Source organism: Uranotaenia lowii, chromosome 3 (genome assembly GCF_029784155.1).
Source record: "Uranotaenia lowii strain MFRU-FL chromosome 3, ASM2978415v1, whole genome shotgun sequence".
NCBI classification, from domain to species: domain Eukaryota; kingdom Metazoa; phylum Arthropoda; class Insecta; order Diptera; family Culicidae; genus Uranotaenia; species Uranotaenia lowii.
In genome coordinates this window covers 140,004,382-140,024,898 of record NC_073693.1, presented here as the reverse complement: position 1 = coordinate 140,024,898, position 20,517 = coordinate 140,004,382, and the positions used below count along the sequence as shown (strand labels likewise).

The 20,517-nt window shown below is 40.4% G+C and overlaps 2 protein-coding genes across 3 annotated transcripts in view; one reads left to right on the top strand and one right to left on the bottom strand.

The window, feature by feature from the left end:
- Nucleotides 1–20,517, bottom strand: part of LOC129756063 (uncharacterized) — a 36,121-nt gene that overhangs the window by 6,331 nt on the left and 9,273 nt on the right. The window lies entirely within an intron of this gene.
- Nucleotides 2,128–8,517, top strand: LOC129756064 (uncharacterized). Of its 2 annotated transcripts, XM_055752817.1 has the most exons (6): nt 2,128–2,164; nt 2,390–2,596; nt 2,827–2,955; nt 5,789–6,008; nt 6,828–7,037; nt 8,074–8,517. In XM_055752817.1, exons 4-6 carry the CDS (start codon nt 5,877–5,879, stop codon nt 8,170–8,172), a joined length of 441 nt encoding a protein of 146 aa, XP_055608792.1. In that variant the 5' UTR covers nt 2,128–2,164; nt 2,390–2,596; nt 2,827–2,955; nt 5,789–5,876; the 3' UTR covers nt 8,173–8,517. The 2 variants fall into 2 exon arrangements, with proteins under 2 accessions (XP_055608792.1, XP_055608793.1); XM_055752818.1 differs by lacking the exons at nt 2,128–2,164; nt 2,390–2,596; nt 2,827–2,955 and having other exon boundaries at nt 5,619–6,008.

The window sequence follows — 20,517 nt, the reverse complement described above, 5'->3', positions numbered from 1 at the left end:
GAAAACATGTTAACAAAAACCATGTATCATTTATAAATAATTTATGTCAAACTATTCTTGACTTTATATTTCAATAAATAGCTTTTGGCCTCAATGAATTAGTGAGCCCAGTCAGCGTTTCTCGAGTTCAAACGTTATATGAACTTTAATTTTCAATAACAGAAACATTCTAATGAAATTAATGCAAAACAACAATAAATTTTAAAAAAAAATTAAAAAATTTGAATATCCGTGTAATGACCGGTTTTTGTACAAAGTTGTTAACAATATTTATAATCCATCATATTTCACAATTTTAATATAAAAACCATGAAATATGATATATTGTTCGATAACATTGACTAAACTGACATGATTCTTAGAAAAAATTCCTTTCAATTTCTGGCTAAAAGCCGTCTGCTACATTACAAACTACTGATAATTAGTGATAATCATGAAAATTCTACTTAAGAATACATAAAAGGAGCATGTTTGTCAATCTGTTTAGTTTGCCCAGCCAAAAGCACAAATATGTTTAATGAATTTTTACCCTTAAACAAGAACTGGTAAACTAAATTAATATTTGGAATCAACACCCCAAAATGAGTCAATTTTTAAAAGAAAAAGGTTTTTTTTGTTTCAATTAAGCTTTTTTTCTCGCTGCGTATAGGCATTTTGGCTTTTTAAGCTTCGTTCAATTATAGATAAAAATCGGTTTCAACTGGTTTCTGCCAACTGGTAGTTGTTCAATGAGCCAAAGTTTTGGTCGAAACTAGTCAGGTCGTTGTCAATGAAGCAAGCTGAAACTAGTCAAAATAGTCAAAATAGACAAAGCTCGACATGGGGGTTCGTTACGGCCTGGAAGAAATCGGTCGAAGTCAATTGGAAAAAGAAAGGTATTCAATCGTCAATCCATTTCTACTTGTTTCGAACAAACTTTATTAAAAAGACTTTAAGTTAATGAAATCCTGGTACAATTAAGACGGTGTAAAACTCAAAACTTAGCAATTTTTCACTTAAAATAAGTTTTTTCTTTTCAATTATTGAGTGTCTGCAATAAAAGTGTACCCGTTTTAAATTTGCCATCACACCGGTGGGGAGCGCGTGTTTTAGCCGATTCCAAAATTTAAATTTTGCTAAAACTGGTATACCTAAAACCAATATTTAGACCTGAACCGTTGCAGGTGCTCTTATGTTACAATATTTTCGTATTCGGGCACCGTTCTTTCGCCCCATCCTAATTGTCGTGTCGCCTCGCTCATTCGCCCATAATTTCGCCTCGCCTCTTCCTCGAACACCGACATCTGGTGGTGGGATTCTCGAGTGTTGCTGTGCCGGTTGGTGCGTAGGGGTTCTGGGGCGAACTTCGACGCAGGGCGGCTTCTCCACAAATAAAACGTCTTCTTGGCACATTTAACTGTATCGCGAACAAGAGATCAACTACCACTGACACTACTAACCGAGCACTTGTTACACTCTCCTCCCGCTCGGGTTAAAAAAATGTTAGCAAGCTAATGTTTTTTTAAACTTTGCGACACTTTTAACCTCCACCACGACACCGACTGCTGAACCAGAGGTCCTCGAAGAGCATTGACTTAACACTGTTAAACGCGTAGTGACAACGAACAATTCTATTCAAAAAGATCTTTTTCTACTAAGTTCGGACTTCCGCTGAAAAGTGATATGTATTCACCCGTATTATTCGTGGGTCGGGGTCATAAGGCATCAACGTTGATAAATCAACTCCGCGCTGTTTAGAGGTAAACCTTTACTGACCATCAACGTCTTCGACTCCGGTCTCCAGCGATCCCACATACTGAGCTACTGACCAACTTTGTTGAAAACGAATTAAAATTATTTAAATTAAAGATAAAAACCTACTTAAAACTAAAACTTTCAATAAATAACACCCATAACATGCATAAAATAACGAGAAAAATTACATACTAACATGCTAAAATAATTTAAAATCCGGAAACATTACAAATTTACACCGTTTTACAGTGTGCAACAAATATTTATTCAAGAGTACTCATTTAATGTTGCGCGATGCGTTGTTTTGTCTGTGAACGTGGGTGTACTAAAACTCAATGACATTTCTCGAGCGGCGGATAGGGTGGAAAAAGGAATAACCAAAACAGAACAGTTTTTGTCAGCCGAACTTTCTGGAACCTGGAACAACGTGGTAAGTACTTTTCCAAGGAATTTCAGCTGAGTTTCTTCGAATATTGCAGTCTTTTGGTGGCAGATATCGTGTTGGAGACATTTCGTCGACGAATGAGTTGGCCAAAGTGATCTCTAAAGGGATTCCATGGGAGTACAAAAGATTGCAATACGATAGAAAACAGTTGAAACCTCGAACAGAGCTTACATTTCATTGGTTTCTTTCTTTTTTTTGGCTTGAACGTAGAGTAAGATATTGCGGTGGGTTGCCGGTTCCGTGGTAGGATGGTTGGTCTTTCCAGAGGGCCGCATGTTAACGCGCTGTTTGCCCTTTTCCTCCATAATTGTTTCCTGCATCCTGTTGTAGTTACCCCCAACCACAACGCGTGTTGATTGGAAAGCATCCGGTATTGTCGTCGGATTCCACCCTTTCCCGAAGATGCCCAATAAACCGGTAAGCATTTTGAATTTATTAACTAGTTTTAAGTTACGTCCCTTCATATGTTGCCTATGCAAGCAGGAACTGGGAAATATTGATCTTGTACTACAACTCTACAACAACAAATAGTTGTATCCTGAAGTGCAATGCAACATAAAATGGACATGAATCATGTTGCACGTTCCTTCATGAACTGCAGATTGTTGTCGTAGGTGTGATCTGAATATTTTTGTTTTTTTTTTTAGGATTTTATTGGTGTTGTTGGCTGCAAAGTTTACACTAGGTAATTACATAGTGCAAGACGTCGCTGCACTCAGTAAGCGGTTTGGTTCCATTTTTGATTAGCAGACAAGATTCGCACGACGGAATTCAAGGTAAGTTGTTTTCTGAATTCCATCCTTTCTTGATTTGTCATTCAATAAGGCCCACCAGAGCTAGGGTAACATTTCTTATAATGAACCTATCGTTTTGGTTCTTCGATTTTTTTTTTTTGGTTCGCGATTTTATTGAAGTGTTGCCTGAGAAATGCTGCTGCTCTGCAGATTTTTTTTTTTCCCATTATATGCGAAGATCGCCGGCCGAGAATATGCCTAGCGATCGCCCATTCATATCAGCCACCTCATAGGAGCTAGTTCCTTTTTTTGCTAGGATTTTGCAGGGCACATAGACCGGGCCAAGTTTGGCATTAAAATCGTTCGCAGCTGAAGACTGCTTAAATGACTTTTTAAACACCCTTTGCCCAACATTAAAAGTGGGTGTATATGTCTTTTGACGTAAGTCGTACCTCTTTTTGGTACTCTCGTGTGCTGTTCGAAGATTTTCGCACACGATTTCCCAAACTTTTCTGTTTATGTTTTTGAACTTTAACATTCGTTCATCTTCCGTTAGGGTGGGTTCAGTTTCGAGTATATAATCAGCTCCTTGGGTGATGATTTCATTACCAAACACGATGCGATGGGGTGTGAATTTTGTGGTTGCGTGAATCGTATTATTTAAAACGTGTTCGACTTCAGAAATACGACAGTCCCACATTCGTTGGTCGATACGCACGTACGAGCGGATCATCGAATTTATTGTTCGGTTGAGACGTTCGGCGGGATTCGCCTGGCTTCGATGGCGCGCATTGGCCCAATGTTGGACTTCGTATTTCTGAAGTAAGCCCTGAAATTCTTTGGACAGAAATGTTGATGCATTGTCCGAAATAATTATTTGGGGAACAGACAGCTTACGGAACCATTGCTCTTCCAGAATGGTACACAGACTACCCGAAGCAATCCTCTTCACAGGAACAAGCAGGCAGTACTTCGAGAACAAGTCAAGAACTACCAGGAGGTGTGCATTGCCCTGCTTGCTTCTGGGAAGAGATTGTATGTAATCCATGCACACAATCTGGAAAGGTCTGGTCGCAAACCGCTGTTTCCCCATCTCGGGGACAGTGGAGTGAGTGGGGTGCTTATTTTCTTTGCACGCGTCGCACTGAGCAAGGTACTTCTTCAGATCAGCGGACATTCGTGGCCAATAAAAGCGTCTTTTGATTGATTCGATGCACTTCTCGAACCCGATGTGCAACTTGTCATCGTGTTCCTGCTGCATCACGCGATTACGCTGGGACTTCGGAACGCACTCCTTCCAAGCGAACGTGTAATCCAGGACATCCGATTTCGACGCCACGAGCTTGTACAACTTCCGGCTATCAATGCGGAAGTCGATGTACTTCTCAGGGTCCTGTTGCACAGCTTCGAACAAATTCCGGTACCACTCGTCTTCCACAACTGCATCCAGTGATTCGATCGAGCGTGACAAGGCATCGGGCACGACGTTTTCCTTCCCTCTCCGGTGTTTCACGTCCATGTCGTACTGCTGAAGCGTTATACTCCACCTGCTGAGACGTGACGAGGACTTCCATTTCGCTCGCATGATGAAGGATAACGCCGATGAATCCGTGATCAGTGTGAAATGTGTGCCTTCGATGTAGCACCGGAATTTCTCGATGCAGCGGAGAGCGGCAAGCCCTTCCTTCTCCGCTGCATGATAATTTAACTCGGCTCCTTTTAGCTTCTCCGAGTGGAATGCGATGACACGTTCGAGACCCCCCTGTACTTGCGTGAGTACTCCTGCGAGTGCGGTGTCGCTTGCGTCAGTTTGTACGCAAAATGGTTTGCTGAAGTCGGGGTTGGCCATCACCGGGGCTGTGATTAGCCGCTCCTTGATGGCTTGGAAGGCTCCTTCTGCTGCGTCGTTCCACTGCACCTTCTTGGGCTTGTTTTTCAACAAGTCCGTGAGAGGTGCAGTGAGTTCGCTGAAGTTTGAGATGAACCTACGGTAGTAGTTTGCCATACCGAGGAATCTACGAAGGGATCTTACCGAGTTGGGCACCTCAAATCCCAAGATCGCTTGAATACGATCTGGGTTTGGGCGAAGTCCTTCTCTGGACAAGATATACCCCAAATACGGTAGTTCGTGGCAGCAGAAGTTTGATTTCTTTAGGTTTATATATAAATTCGCTTTACGCAACCGACTCGCAAGCTCACGCAATTTTGAAATATGGTCTTCAAATGACGCGCTGACCACTACAATGTCATCCAGATACACAAAAATGTACGGCTCTAGTGCCCCATGACCGAGAGTTCGATCCATGACCTTGCTCAAGCTTGCCGGACTGTTTGCTAGACCGTATGCGAGTCGCCGGAAATGGAACAAACCCCGTCCTGGTACAGAAAAAGCCGTAAATTTCCGTGAATCTGGATGGAGCGGTATCTGAAGGAAAGCCTGGGAAAGATCTATCGTCGATAAATATTTAAATTTTCCCAGATGGCTCAGAATCCTATTCTGATGTGGGAGGGGGTACGCGTCTCGTTTGGTGCGTTCGTTTAATTTCCTCGCATCCAAACAGAGTCGAACCTCATCGCTGTCTCGTTTCGATACCGGGACGATCGGAAGAGACCAGTCGGACTCCGACGGTTCGATGATGTCCTCCGCCAACATTTTGTCGACGGCAAGATGAATCTTGCGTTGGATTTCCGGGCTCCAGGGGTATGGGTTCTTTCTAACCGGTTCTGAATGGATGAACTCATCCTTGAGTTCGATCCTGTGCTCCAACAGCTTTGTTTCTCCAAACTTGCCTGGACCTGCCACAAGAAACATCTTCTTGACATCATCCAACTGCCTCTTTTGATCGTCACTTAATCTTTCCTCATCTTCCTCCAGATTTGTACCAGCTTCGCCATCCAGTGACTCTACGGATTCCTGCAGAGTTGGACGTATCCCGAACTACCGCCAGAAATCGTAGCCCAGGATGCATCGCCGGTTCAAATCGGGGGCAACAAGGATAGACAACAATCTGGTGACCCCATTGAAGGTGACCGGGATATCTACGGCCCCTATGACCTCCAAATGTTGGCCTCCAGCTGTTGAGAGTTTGATATTGGTGGGTATTATTTTTAGTTTTAATAATTTGATCAGCTTCCTACTTCCTATTCCTAAAATTGTTCTGGATGCCCCACTATCTAGAAGGCCCACGACAGAAATTCCCATCAGTTCGACTTTCGCAAATGGTCGAGAATCGTTATCGAGGTTGACGAGCAATGTTGCAATCTCGAGATTCTCTTTAACGTCTTCTCCCACTTGCGAATAGCCTAGCTGATGAAGAATTTCTTTCGGACAACTTGCCTCTAGATGGTGAGGTCCAGCTTGGTTTTCTAAAAGACTGCCCGGCCTCACTGGGCAGTCTTTGCCACGTTTTTTGATTGGCAGTAAGGGCATTCTTTAGCGAAAAATCCTGGAAATCCACACCGTGCACAGAAGCAGTTCATTTCCTTGTCACAGTCCATGAACCCATGACCTTCTACGTGACAGTTAAAGCAGACATCCCGCCGAGGCGGAATGTAAGCGTTAACAATCCGTTGCAGGACATTGGTTCCACTGGGACCCGGAATTGAACTCCTCTGTGTCGTTGTGGTTTTGGGGTTCGCTTTTTCTTTATCCCTGTAGTTATTTTTTTCATCTCTTGGGATGAAAAGAGGCTTATCGGAGTTCTTGCGGAAAATCCGGATTCCTTCCGGCTTCGACGATTGACCTCTGTCCCGATTTTGGCCAGAGTTCTGCCATCTGCTTTCTTTTGGCCTGGGCGAATGATTTTGGCTCACTTCTTCGACCTGAGCTGACCTACCCACAAAACGACCATCTTTCCTTGAGTACAACTGCCAGTTTATTGAGTCGAAACGCTTACCAAACTCTTTCATTTTAGGTATCGTGTCGACGTTTGCGGCTAACATGGCGATTCGACAATCCTCGCGGGTGTTCCGGAACAGCAAATCGAACCGACGTTTTTCGTCCCACGGAATGGAAAGACTACGGAAGATCCGCACCATGTCCAGGTAGTAGTCTTGGAATTTCTCCCTGGCTCCCTGTCGACGGTTACAAGCCTGCCGTTCGTAAACGTAGTCCATATCGACAGGTAAGAACTCGTTCTTTAGTTCCGCGACTAACTCGTCCCAGCTGTGGATTCTTCCGTAGCTGCTCACCTCCATGTACCAGGCTCTGGCTTTGTCAGTGAACAGGTGATGAGCGAACTTCAGAAGTTCGACCTGCGTGAATCCTTCCGATCGGGCGTTGAATTCAACTTCCTTCACGAATTCGTTCAGCCTCCTTCCGTTGTCCATTCCGTCATACTTGACGGACCATTTATGGACTGGGAATCGTTTGTCCTGCAAACGATGACCGTTGAGCACCGGATCCGCCTTCCTTTCCTGCTCTCTTGGCCTCGAACTTCCCATTGAGCTGTTTCGATCCTTTAGCCATTCTAAGAAGTCCTTCGGTTGGTCTCCTTCCGAATTCTTCTTCCGGTTCTGGTTATTGTCCCTGAGAGTGCTGTTCGAAGGCTTCTTGGAGTTCTTCTTTTTATTGTTAATTTTTGTTTCTAAAGCCTGAACACGCTTCATCATCTGGGACATAACCGTCAACATCTGTTTACATTCGGCAGCCAGATCTGACTCGTCATCGGAGTCGTCCGCGCCATCATCACCAGTCGCTTCATCATCTCCATCATGTTCATGCTCAAGCCTATTCTCACGAACTTCTGGCTCGTCCACGTTTACGACCTCATTGAGCGTTTCGCGATTTTTATTTTGCGGGAACTTTTCCCGAGCCTGGTTGATGCTACCATTGATCTGAGCTAACTCTGCCTCCCGGACTTCTGGAAGGTGAGAGGTGAACGAAAAAAACACTCTGAACAGTTTGAGACATTCGCCAGCAATCGAGGCTAGACATTCCAAATCCTTTTCCGAAGTGGTGTGGTTTTTCAACCGCTCCATCCGAAAAAGGATATGAAGAATCCTAGTCTTGAAGCTCTGTTCAGGTGCCTTTTTTGCTCTCCTGCCCTCCAGAAAGCCGGAAATAGAATAGAGCTTATCCTGGCACACTGCTAGTTCTTCCTCAACCGAATCACTAACAAATTCATGAACCACATTTAATTTATTTTTCTCGCTTTTCAGGTCGATGCGCAACAACCGCTCGCATTGGTTTCTCGTCATGCTCGGATCGAACGGGATTTTCCGGATATTAAGCTCATGCTCGGGTTCGTCGATGGTTAGATGAGCTGGGTTCAAGGCGTGGTACTGCGAGAGAAGGTGTGACATCTCCATAGTTGTAATATCACAGGTGAATAAAATTTAATATGAATTTCCTAACTATTCTAATTACGTTCCACAATTTAAATATCTAAGCTAAAAAGTACAAAAATAAGCTTAAACGAAAATTTATCCAATCACAAGCAATACAGTACAATGCGACTAGAATAAAACGTTTGGGTAGTGGGTTACAAAACTATAGTAAATTAAAATTTTCAAATTAGACTATTAAGTTTAAGAAACGTAAGCACAGACGAAACAGTTTAAAACGACAATCATAATCGAATAGCAAAGTTGACTAGTAATAAGATGAGGGGAATAAAATTGATTGGGATTGGGTTCTTGTTTGAATTCTCTTTTCCACCCCCCACCGAGAAAGAAAATTTTCCGGATTTCCGAGAAAATTTTATCTTCGACCTAAAATGTTTTTCAAAACGTTTTCAACTAGTTGGTTACTATTCGAAATTTCTTTGGATGTCCGAGACCCCTCGAATCGGAAACAAATCGAATTCAAACTGGTTGTTTCCCACTAGGTGTAGTGTGTTAAGGCAAATTTCCAAGAGGTTCTGGGCGTTTTCCCAGAGACCCAAGCAGAAGTGGCTTCAGAGAAAAGTGTCTGCCGAGCGTATCCAAATCGCAAAAGCAACTTTTACGTTATGGGCGCCAAGTATAACGAATGGGGCGGCTAGCGGGTTCAGCGGTGCTGAAACTCCCCTATATACACTGCCGGCCAAAAGTTTGGGATCACCCACTAAAAAACATGCAAATTTTGATCGTTCATATCTCAGCCGTCTTAGGACATATTGGAAATTTTCTGATCTCATTTGAAAGATAATGAGCAATAGCTATCTCGGAGGTATTTTGCCCAAATATAATGTTTTAGTTTTGAACTTAAAACTTAACCTAAAGTTATAACATTTTCAAACAATCGCACTCAATATTCAAAGCCGATCATCTCGGGATAGGGTGGACCAAATCTCAAAATTTGAGTGGCATTAGAATTCCTGTTCTTTACTTCTCAAAACACAATCAAAAAAATTTGAGAAAAAATTCAAGAATGTATTTTTATTTTATAAAATAGACACTTGAGTTATCGTCCAAAAGTTTGGGATCACCTCTTTGTATGGTGAGTTTGAGAACATTCTTATAAAAACATGCAAATTTGTTTTATTCATATCTTTCTCATCTAACATCGTATAGCAGAGCTGAAGGGTTCATTTGGAAGCTTAGGAATTGTTGTTTTTTAATAAATTCATTCAAAAATTATATTTTGAAGTGATAACCATAAAAAAATCACCTGAAATTCATTGTTTTTTTGAAAGTTCTCAGATTTTTTTTATAGTTCTCACCTTAAAATATAATTTTTGAATGAATTTATTAAAAAACAACAATTCCTTAGCTTCCAAATGAACCCTTTAGCTCTGCAATACGATGTTAGATGAGAAAGATATGAATAAAACAAATTTGCATGTTTTTATAAGAATGATCCCAAACTCACCATACAAAGAGGTGATCCCAAACTTTTGGACGATAACTCGAGTGTCTATTTTATTAATTAAAAATACATTCTTGAATTTTTTCTCAAATTTTTTTGATTGTGTTTTGAGAAGTAAAGAACAGGAATTCTAATGCCACTCAAATTTTGAGATTTGGTCCACCCTATCCTGAGATGATCGGCTTTGAATATTGAGTGCGACTTTTTGAAAATGTTATAACTTTAGGTTAAGTTTTAAGTTCAAAACTAAAACATTATATTTGGGCAAAATACCTCCGAGATAGCTATTGCTCATTATCTTTCAAATGAGATCAGAAGATTTTCAATATGTCCTAAGACGGCTGAGATATGAACGATCATAATTTGCATGTTTTTTAGTGGGTGATCCCAAACTTTTGGCCGGCAGTGTATGCCTCAGGGTCGGCTTAAGCTAATAGACGATTCGGCTAGCCAAGAAAACACCTTATCTGTTTCGAAACCTCCCACGTTTATTAAGTTAGCTTGATTTGAATGGTCTTGGGTTTGCGCGCACTAGGGACTACGTCCCACCCCCTTATGCTACCTCCTACCTCGTGACACGTAGTGATTGCACCACCTTGTGTCTCGCCTTCCTGGGTGGACCAGCCTCTCCGCTCCGCAACTGTGATGCTGCTCGGTGATTGATGCAGGTGGCCGACGGTTTGTTCCCAACACGTACAACGTTGGCTTCGGGTTGTAGGTCCCCACGATAGCGGCCGGAGTTGAGTGTAGGTCGGCGGCTTCAGGCTTGATGGCTTACCACGGTGGATTGCAACTGCGGATCGTCGGCACTCCCGACTCACGGTAGGTTGTGAACCAGCGTTTCTAAGGCTCGTGTGAAGCGCAGTAGGGTTGAGTAGTTATCGCTGCGGTGTGATGGCGGCCTGCAGCGATGGCGATTTCTAGGCAACACCTTGCCACAACGAGCCGAACCTCGGATCAAGGTAAAACCTCGGGGTCCTGAATATCCAGGGAATTCGGCTCTTCCGGATTCCAACAATTTCACTGTTTGCACTTGCAGGTTTTGAACACGTTTCTGTGCTGTGCTGTGTTCGGCTAACTTCAGTGAAATGGCCGATCATTGACCCCGTAGCCGCGTAGCATGACGTAAGACGTCACCGTTCTTTCGCCCCATCCTAATTGTCGTGTCGCCTCGCTCATTCGCCCATAATTTCGCCTCGCCTCTTCCTCGAACACCGACATCTGGTGGTGGGATTCTCGAGTGTTGCTGTGCCGGTTGGTGCGTAGGGGTTCTGGGGCGAACTTCGACGCAGGGCGGCTTCTCCACAAATAAAACGTCTTCTTGGCACATTTAACTGTATCGCGAACAAGAGATCAACTACCACTGACACTACTAACCGAGCACTTGTTACACGGAGCCATCTTTGGAACGTCAGGCTTGGCTCGGTAGACGCGACACCACATACAGGTTTTCAAAATGGACTTCACTGTGGCACGGAACTTCGGAATGTAGAATCGCTGCTGGAGTTCGTTTAAAACTGTTTCTGTGTTGGCGTGGCCGTAACGTTGGTGATATCTCAAAACGATTAGTGCTGTCACATGGTCAGATCTTGGAAGTATTATCGGGTTCCGGAAATCGTCAGAGTAATACAGAGAGTTGATCCTGCTTGAGGCCCGCAAAATGCCATTTTCGTCCACTACAATCGACAATTTAGCTAACGAACTTGATTTCGGAATCTTTTTGCATGCTTCAGGAAGATCGGTTGTTTTTAGAAGAGCTTCTACTACATCGGGAAACGCCGTTGCTCTGCACTTTCCGGAATATCGATATTTCTGCGGCTTCGTAATCTTTCTGCGTAGGTACCACTTCAGAATCGCTGTTGACTCTAACAGGACGATAACGATCGATGAAGTTGTGGATGTAGGCGAATACTTTGACGAGGCGTTCGAACGACGAAAACTTAGAAAAGTCAACCAGCTGTACACTGTTGGTCCCGCGATGAATATGAACCGATCGGATTTCTTCAGGCGTCTCTGCTACATTCGGTTTTCGGTTTGGCCATTCATCCTCCGGACTGTATAAGAATTCGGGTCCTACGAACCATCTACTGGTGGAACAGAAATTGGGACCATTGCCCCACTTGGTAGCATCGTCAGCGACGTTCATTTTGGAGGGTATCCAGCGCCACTCGTTGATCTTCGATATCGATAAAATTTCACCCACACGAAAGCCCACGTATTGCCGGTATTTGAGAATCTGCTTAGTGATGTTCGCTTTCAGCTCTGGATCTTTTGCCAACCGCCTCTCCAAACAACCATTTCGTTGTTTTGCCATATATTAACTATTTGGCAGCTTGACGCAGTCTGATCTCCACAACAATCCGGTTTGAATTCGACCGGAAGCGGTTCGTACCGTGGTTTCCTCCAAAATCTTCCTCGCTCGCGTGTCCTCTTCGCTTTCCGGTGATAGTTGACCTTGAATGCCGATTGTGTCGCTAGAGACGAATTCTCGGACAATGTCTTCAAGTTGTTCATCCGGAGCACAACTGCAAACGTTCACTCTGGCTCGAGACTGTTTTGCTGTTAATCCTCTGCCACCAAAAACTACCCAGCCTAAGCGAGTCTTGGCGGAAACAGGTTCCTCGTTCCTACGTTCACGCCTACCAAGCGTCATAATCAGCCGAGCATGGTCCACCCCGATCAGAATGCTAGGGGTTGCTTCGTTGTAACTTTCGACTGGCAGTCCTCGAAGGTGCGGGTAGAGCTTGACCAAATCAGGATAGTTAACTGTCTGCTTCGGGAGACCCAGATTTCTGACTGTGCGGACATTTTTCAGCAGATGCTTTTCTCCTCCGTTAATCTTTGCGATGGATAAATTGACACGACGGGAGGAATTTTCCTTTCTGGTTACATTGTTGGTCCACTCAAGGCATAGTGGACTCTCCGTGCCTTCGAGACCAAGTTCTTCAGCCGCTTCGTTCTCTATTAACGTTAGATCGGAACCGTCATCCAGGAACGCAAACGCCGCTACAGATTTCCCGTTTCCGAACAGTCTCACGGGAAGGATTTTCAATAGCGTTTTGTCTTGAGAATGTCGATGTGTTGTTACAGTTCCTGAGGTTCCTGATTGTGCATCCGATTGGTCCGACCTTTTGGTAGAATGAAGCAGTTTATGATGTGCCTCGGAGCAACCGTCTACTCCACAAGGATACTTTGTGCGGCAGGGCCACTTGCCGTGTGGAAATAGGCATCTTCGACACATTTTCTTTCGCTCGACTATTTTCCATCTTTCGCTGACTGAAAGCTTGCGAAACCTTTCGCACTCACGAATCTTATGCCCCACGCTGTCACAGGCGAGGCAGGGTTTCGGATTTTCTGGTTTCACTGTAACTTCCTGATGGGCGTTCAAAAAGCCTCCTACTTTTTCCTTCCGCTTCTCCCTTTTCGTCGACACATCTACGGAGGATTCCGTCGCTGTCGAAACGTTACAGGCTGCTGTCCGGATCGTCGAAATAAAGTTGCAGAACGCTTCTAGATTTGGTACCGGAACGCTCATCAAGTAATGGCCCCACTGTAACTGCAGACATGGTGGGAGCTTGCTTACCATCTCCGTAAGTAGGATAGGGCTTGAGAGGTAAGAATGTAGTTGTGCTGCTTCCATAAACGTCACCAGGTTCCGGACTTCTCGGCCGAATGTGACAAGCGTCCCAAGCTTGTTGGCATTTGGTTGTGTTGCTGTTCGGACTCTGGTCAGTAAGCAGTTGACCAACTGGTCCGGTCTTCCGCATTCATCCCGAAGGGTCGTAATTATTTGCGGTACGGCGGACGGAATTGTCAGTATACTGAGAACCTTTTCCCTGGCATTGCCGATGAGGGCTCTCTGCAGACGGGCTAGATTTTCGTCAGGCTGGATACCACACATCCGTGTGGTAGACTCGAAAGCATTAACGAACATTGGCCACTCTAAGGGATCTCCGGAGAATTTGGGTAGGTCCCTTGACACCACCTGTCTCGCTGCGATTTGTTGTGCGCTGATCACACCAGCAGCAGGATAGGCCCAGGAATTTGGGGCCTGCTGCGGTTGTGAATTATCCGTGGGTCCAACGCCGTGGATGCCATACGGATTTGAAGCCGCTCCAACTCCTGCATAAGCAGCCGGGAACTGCTTATCTGGCAACTGTCCAATATCCCGGATCCTCTGGTTTGACTCGTTCTGCTGAACGCACGTTCTGCCCGGATTTTCCGTCGGGGGAACTGCTTCGTTGTGCAAAACTGTAGAAAATCCCGGAGGGATTGTAAAACGCGGAGCTCGGAATGTGGGCATCAGTGCTGTTGTTTGCCATTCAGTTTGATTTGATTCGGGAATCACGGAAAGCTGATGAGAAATCGGGTTAAATAATTTCGGAACCGCTCCAGTCGGTACGTTTCTCGAAAGTGGCGTGGAAGTAGCAGGTATCACTTCAGGATTCGCCTGCTGTCGTACATCACTGACCCAATGGTTCACTGCCTTAATCCGATCCCGAGCACTCAGACTGGAAACGCTGCCACCGACTGCTTCCTCCTGCTCGATTTCAAGCTCAAGTTGGTGCTTCTGAGAAAGATATTGGCGATCTTTCTCTTCCTTTTCCTTCTGGATCTTATCCTTTTCCTTCTGGATTTTATCCTTTTCCTTCTGGATCTTATCTTCCAGGGCTTTCTGCTCCTCGAGCTGCTGAAGGCGCAATCTTGCCGAACTGTTAGATCGCACAGATGTCACGGATCTTATCGATTCCGTCGATGCAGCAGGATGTTCCATTCCGCGCTTCTTCTCACAGGTACCACAGATCCACGATCGATTGGCAACAGATTCGGTAACGCCGATGCAATCGAAATGCCACCAATTATCGCAGGTATCGCAAGCAACCATGCTACGAGCGCCATCCGGACGGGAACAGGCGAGACAGTTGTGTTCCGCAGCAGTCGTCCTTGACTGATTGAGGTTAGGATCCCGCGAACTCATTATTTTTGAGCTTGTAGACTTTTTGTAGTCCGTATTTGACGTGACTCAACTAGAAAATTTATTCCTTTGTTAATTTACAATGCTGTTAATAAACATGAGACCAGATTACTTACAAATAAGTCTTCCTCTTCGATCAAAACGAGTTTGCCGAAGATCCTACAATCAGTTCCGGATTCGGACTCCTGTTTGTCGGATTCGGTGATACTTAAAAACTTCAACACAACCGATAGCGTCTATAGTCTCGAGAATTCGTTAGTAAACTGATTTTCCGTTGCTCGTTTTTTCAATTCGTTTGTAAACTCTCTGACTCTCTAATTCCTTTTTTTCTTTCGGATCGCTCTCCAAAACGATTGACATACTTTCATCAATAAATACACGATCAATGAAAACTTGCCAATCTTCTTTTAATTTAAAAACTTTCTCGATGAACAAATAAACTTAATTTCTTTTTTTTCAAAATTTTTAACTTATTCATCTTTATATACTACAATCTCCTCCTCCCCTAATCTTACAGAGAATGATTCTTTTGTATTGTTTCGACGGTTAATAAAATTTTTCGTGATGAACTGAAAAAAAAATAACATCAGCAAACTTTCGAGTGAAAATGCTTTTCACTAAAATTCGTCATACTCAGATTTTCGATTTGCGTCACTTTAATTCAAGTCAAATAAACGATTTTTAAATTATTGAAATTTGAACATCTTAAATGTTATGTTGTGATATAACAACTACGTAAACAGATAAGATCCATCATTTTAATCATTATAGTCGAGGATGACGTTTTTTTTCTTAAATTTTATTTTTTTTTCTTTAGTTTGATTATTTTTATAAGTATGCATTTAAACATTTTTTTTCTAAATTTGGAATTTCACTGAAACTGTTTCAATCAAATGACTACGTCCTGAAGCTCGTATTAATGCTTTTACCGAGCCAGTGTTAAAATCATCATATCATCGTTTTAGCTGACGACAATTTTTTTTTTTATTACTTAATCTTTTTTTTTGTCACTTAAAAAAAATTTAAATTGATTTTCATGGAATTGATTTTCAAGAAGCTCGTTTCATAAATGCTTCTACTTATTTTTATTTTATTTTTGGACAAAAGGATGTTGAGTAAAAGGTTGTCAAATAGGTTTTAAGATTCTAGAAATTTGTACAGATATAGAATTTTTTTCATGATAACTTTTTTTTCAGGGTCTTTACCTTCCCATCGAAGCCTTTCCATTCAAAATGATAAGGATCTTTTTCTTAACATTGAAGTCCTTATTGTCTTTTTTTATTGATTTTTTTTTTTATTTATTTATTCATCACGATTCTCCAAAGTCAGATCTTTAACTAGCGATAATATTTTTTAAACGAGGGTTTCAAATAAGCGGGTTTCTAATAATCTTAAAATTTGAATAGCTTGAATGTAATGTTATTACTACTGAATATGAAAATTTAACTTTGGTTTAAAATTCTATCACAATTATTTATTTTGATTTTTTTTTTTTGTCAATTGAGAATGTCATAGAAAACTTTTTTTTTTATCGATTAAATTTCAAGGAGCTTGTTTCATAAATGCTTCTACTTATGTCTTTGTTCAATTGTATGCACCTGGCTGCTTACGAAAGCCAACCTCTTTGTTATATTTTTTTCCTGTAAAAATCGAATACAGATTCATGGGCCGGTATCAAATTTCAGGTTAATGCTAACAAAACTTGTACTTTTCAGACATACAATATAAATTGAAATCTCAACTCATGCGTTAAGTTCCAAATTAAATTTCAGATACAAGGTTACATTTACAGATTAATTATTAATTTCTATTCAGAATATAACTGACGGCTTCTGTTTTAATGTGTTTTTCAAACGTTGGTATTATTTTCAGCATTCAGCATTACTTTATGAAATCATCTGCGGGAATCCATAAGTTTAATATTCTGAATCCTAATGGAACAAATCACGAGTTCTTGATTAAGAAAAAATCATCAATTAAAGTATTAACTCATTTAATTTTTTCTCTTTTTTCCACAAATTCAAATTTTGAATTTAACAGCTTGTAAATATTTTAAAGAATGTTATCTTCTAATCGAGTGTAACATTTAGTTTCAATTTTTTTTAAGTTGTCTTCATTAGGACTGTTTCTTGTTTCTCAAAACTTGTTAACCTTACCATGGGTCACTTTCAAAACAATAATTTTTCTTTCAAATATTTTTTTCTTTTTTTTTTTAAAGGGACTAGAATCTATTCATTTCACTTTTTTTTTTTTTTTTTTTAAGAACTTCGCCTTCTCATCGAAGCCCTTTAAAAGTTCAATAAAATATTTTTTTTATCTTACTTTGGATCTTCGCCTTCCCATCGAAGTCCATCATTTTTATTTATTCATTTTTTCAACTTTTTTTTTCTCCTTTTTTTCATTTTTTTTTGGATCTTCGCCTTCTCATCGAAGTCCTTTAAAATTTTATAATTTTTTTTTCATTTAATTTTGGATCTCCGCCTTCCCATCGAAGTCCATTATTTTTATTTATTTATTTTTCAACAGGATCTCCGCCTTCCCATCGAAGTCCTTTATTTTCTTTTTCATATTAATTTTCTTTTTTTTTTTTTGGATCTTCGCCTTCTCATCGAAGTCCATTTGTTTACTTTTATCAGGAGCTCCGCCTTCCCATCGGAGTTCCACCATTTAATTCTAAATTATTCAAAGATAAGCTTAAAATCCGTTTCCGTTCCGTATTATTTCTCACAATACTCACCCGATCCGTGGAGTCTCGACTACGCCATTGTCGGATTCGGTGATACTTAAAAACTTCAACACAACCGATAGCGTCTATAGTCTCGAGAATTCGTTAGTAAACTGATTTTCCGTTGCTCGTTTTTTCAATTCGTTTGTAAACTCTCTGACTCTCTAATTCCTTTTTTTCTTTCGGATCGCTCTCCAAAACGATTAACATACTTTCATACACGATCAATGAAAACTTGCCAATCTTCTTTTAATTTAAAAACTTTCTCGATGAACAAATAAACTTAATTTATTTTTTTTCAAAATTTTTAACTTATTCATCTTTATATACTACACTGTTAAGTTACGATAAAGTTACTTTCTGGTGTTTTTATAACAAAGAAGGTTACTTACGATCTGATGGAGAATATAAAGCAAGATATTTCGCAAATACAATATCTATCCGGGAACGACAATTCACGGCAGTGAATTCGACCTAATCGGAACACATTTCTTCAATTAGCAAATCGTATTTGATATTTGGAGAATATTATCATAACTTACGTTTAATCTACCTACTGATCGGAATCTTGCTAGAATAGCATCAAACTCAGCTAAGAAAATGCTGCACTTCGGCACGAGAGAATACAATTTTCAAGCAGAACTAGAATTTTCACCAACCAATCTATCAAACACGTTTTTCAATTTTTTCCGACTTTCCTACTTTTTCTTTTCTCCTTTCTCTTCTTACCTGTCTAACTATCAAACTGTCAAACTAATCTGTCACAAAATGGGTTTGATGTTCCCCCTAATTTCACCCTCTCAGGGCCGTAGCAACACCCCTCGTAATTTCGTTGCGAACAAAAGGGCCAATAGTTATCTCGAGATGGAAAAAGGGCATTGAAGTTTTCGAAAAAAAAATTTCCAGGACGAGGAGATGCACAAATCAGTATTTATAAGATCGTTGAATGTGCTAATGTGTTAACGTGATCATTTGGACCCGCTTTCAAGCCTAAATTTGCTTGAATATTGCTTCTTTAATGAGTGATCCAAAAGGTGAATAGTCATTCTGCAATTCAAAAGGGCACTCCAATTTGGCCAATGAACAAAATGAGAGCACCAGTCTGTGGTAAAAGGGCCCACAGTTATATTTATTAATTTTTTGTGGTAATTAGTACGGAAAAGCTGTATTTATCGATCGGGTGTTGAAATTAAACCAATTTGAAAGCATTTTAGCGACTTCTTTAGGAAAATGATTGTACGCAGCTAAATAGGAAATTGATTTTATTTTCTGAAACTTGGAATGCGTTTTTCTCAAAACAAAGGTCTTGGCGCATTCGCCGTATTCAAAATTTGATACCGTAAGATGATCAGTTTCTTGTAGTGAGTCAAGTAACTCGGTTGGTTTAGGTTCTAAATTTAAGTCTTCAGAGTTAATTGCTGCAGATTCAAAAGTAAACATCAAAATCGAATACACCAGCTAGATTATAAAATATCAGTCTGTCAACTCTGTCGTAGATATAAACATTGAACTATATAAAAATGTTGTTCGGTCCATGGGAACTGCCCAAAATCTAAATCTGTTATTTGAGCTATTTTGAGAGTAACCAATAATCAAACCATTTTTATTTATCAGCTTCCAAAACTTCAACGAAATTTGAGCAACTAAATACACCTGATCATTCAAGAATTTACCAGAGCAAAACAAAACCTGATTTAATCATTGTAATTGGGAGCCGAGATATTTCAATTCTATCAAATACTGTCAATTTGTTGAGGTTATGCCAAAGTTGGATTATTAGAAGAGATCGCAGTATTTAAAAGTTGGTGATGCTGAGAAACTACAAAAACGTAATAAAACAATCCATATCAATTTTTCTTTTATTATTGACGCCGAAATTTTCTCGTTTGAGATTTGTGCGTATTTAAGCATATAACCTGAATTGTGTACGTTTATGGCGTTTATCGCGCTAATGTTATTACGACTAAATATGCATGTTAATGAAAACAAGAGTAAAAGTAATTCGTTGTAAGCTTTATACCTTTCGTAGTTTTTTACATTAAATGTGAAACAACCTCATAAAATGGAAGATGTACATACATAAGTTTTTCTGATCAAAAGCCTTTCAACAAAAAAAGAATACACACAAAATTTTCGAGGCCGAAAATTAGCAAAATTTTGCTCAAATTTGACCAGCTAAAAACTTAGCAATCAATTTAGCAATTTTTTTTTACTAAAATTTTAGCATAATTGTCGAAAGTGTCCGGACTAAATTTTTGCTAATTTTTCAGTACCTATAGAGGAATTGTTTGCTAAAATTTGAGCAAAAAATTTTACCCCCAAAAATTACTAAAATTTAAGTAAAATCGAAAATTTTTATAAATTCATAGATTTGTTCTTTGAAAGGGATTATCATTTGAATAAAGCAGTATGTACGGCTAAGAAATGTTTTTTTAGTTTATTTTCTTGCATTTTATGCCGCCTACATGTTTAGCGCGATCGAATCCGGGCTTGGAGCAAAACATCCTATCTTGAAATTTGTACTCGCTGATGAAAGCTGAAAATAAAAAGTAATAAAAATTATTAAAATGTGCATAAATATATTCTTAAAAGTCCAGGTAATAAATTAAAATTTCAGACCTCATAAATAGAATCATCATCTTTGACCCACAACATAAATTCTATTTTCAGACTAAATTTTAAAATTCTGGACGAATTTCAAATATAAATTTTCCGAATATTCCGATTTCAGAACCAGATAAAAAGTAATGTTTGCATATGTCGGTTATTCATTGATAATTTCAGATTTTAATTTTATTTGAGATTACAGATAAACGGCCCTTTTACGCATGAGTGTCATTTCCTTTCACCATCAGTCTTAAATTAGCCTTTTAATTTTTAAACAAAATTTTATCGATTGTGTGTCGCAAGGGACCACTTTTTAATTCTTGAAAAAACATTAATTTGGAAACAAAATTTAAATATGAGGTTATTCTACGACTAGTTTCTACTATTTTAATCATCCAAGATCATAAGTGAACAAATTTGAGAATACAAATACATACATACATGTATACATTTGGTAAAATTTTACAAAAAGAAGAGTACACTCATTTTTCGATCGAAAAAGAGTAC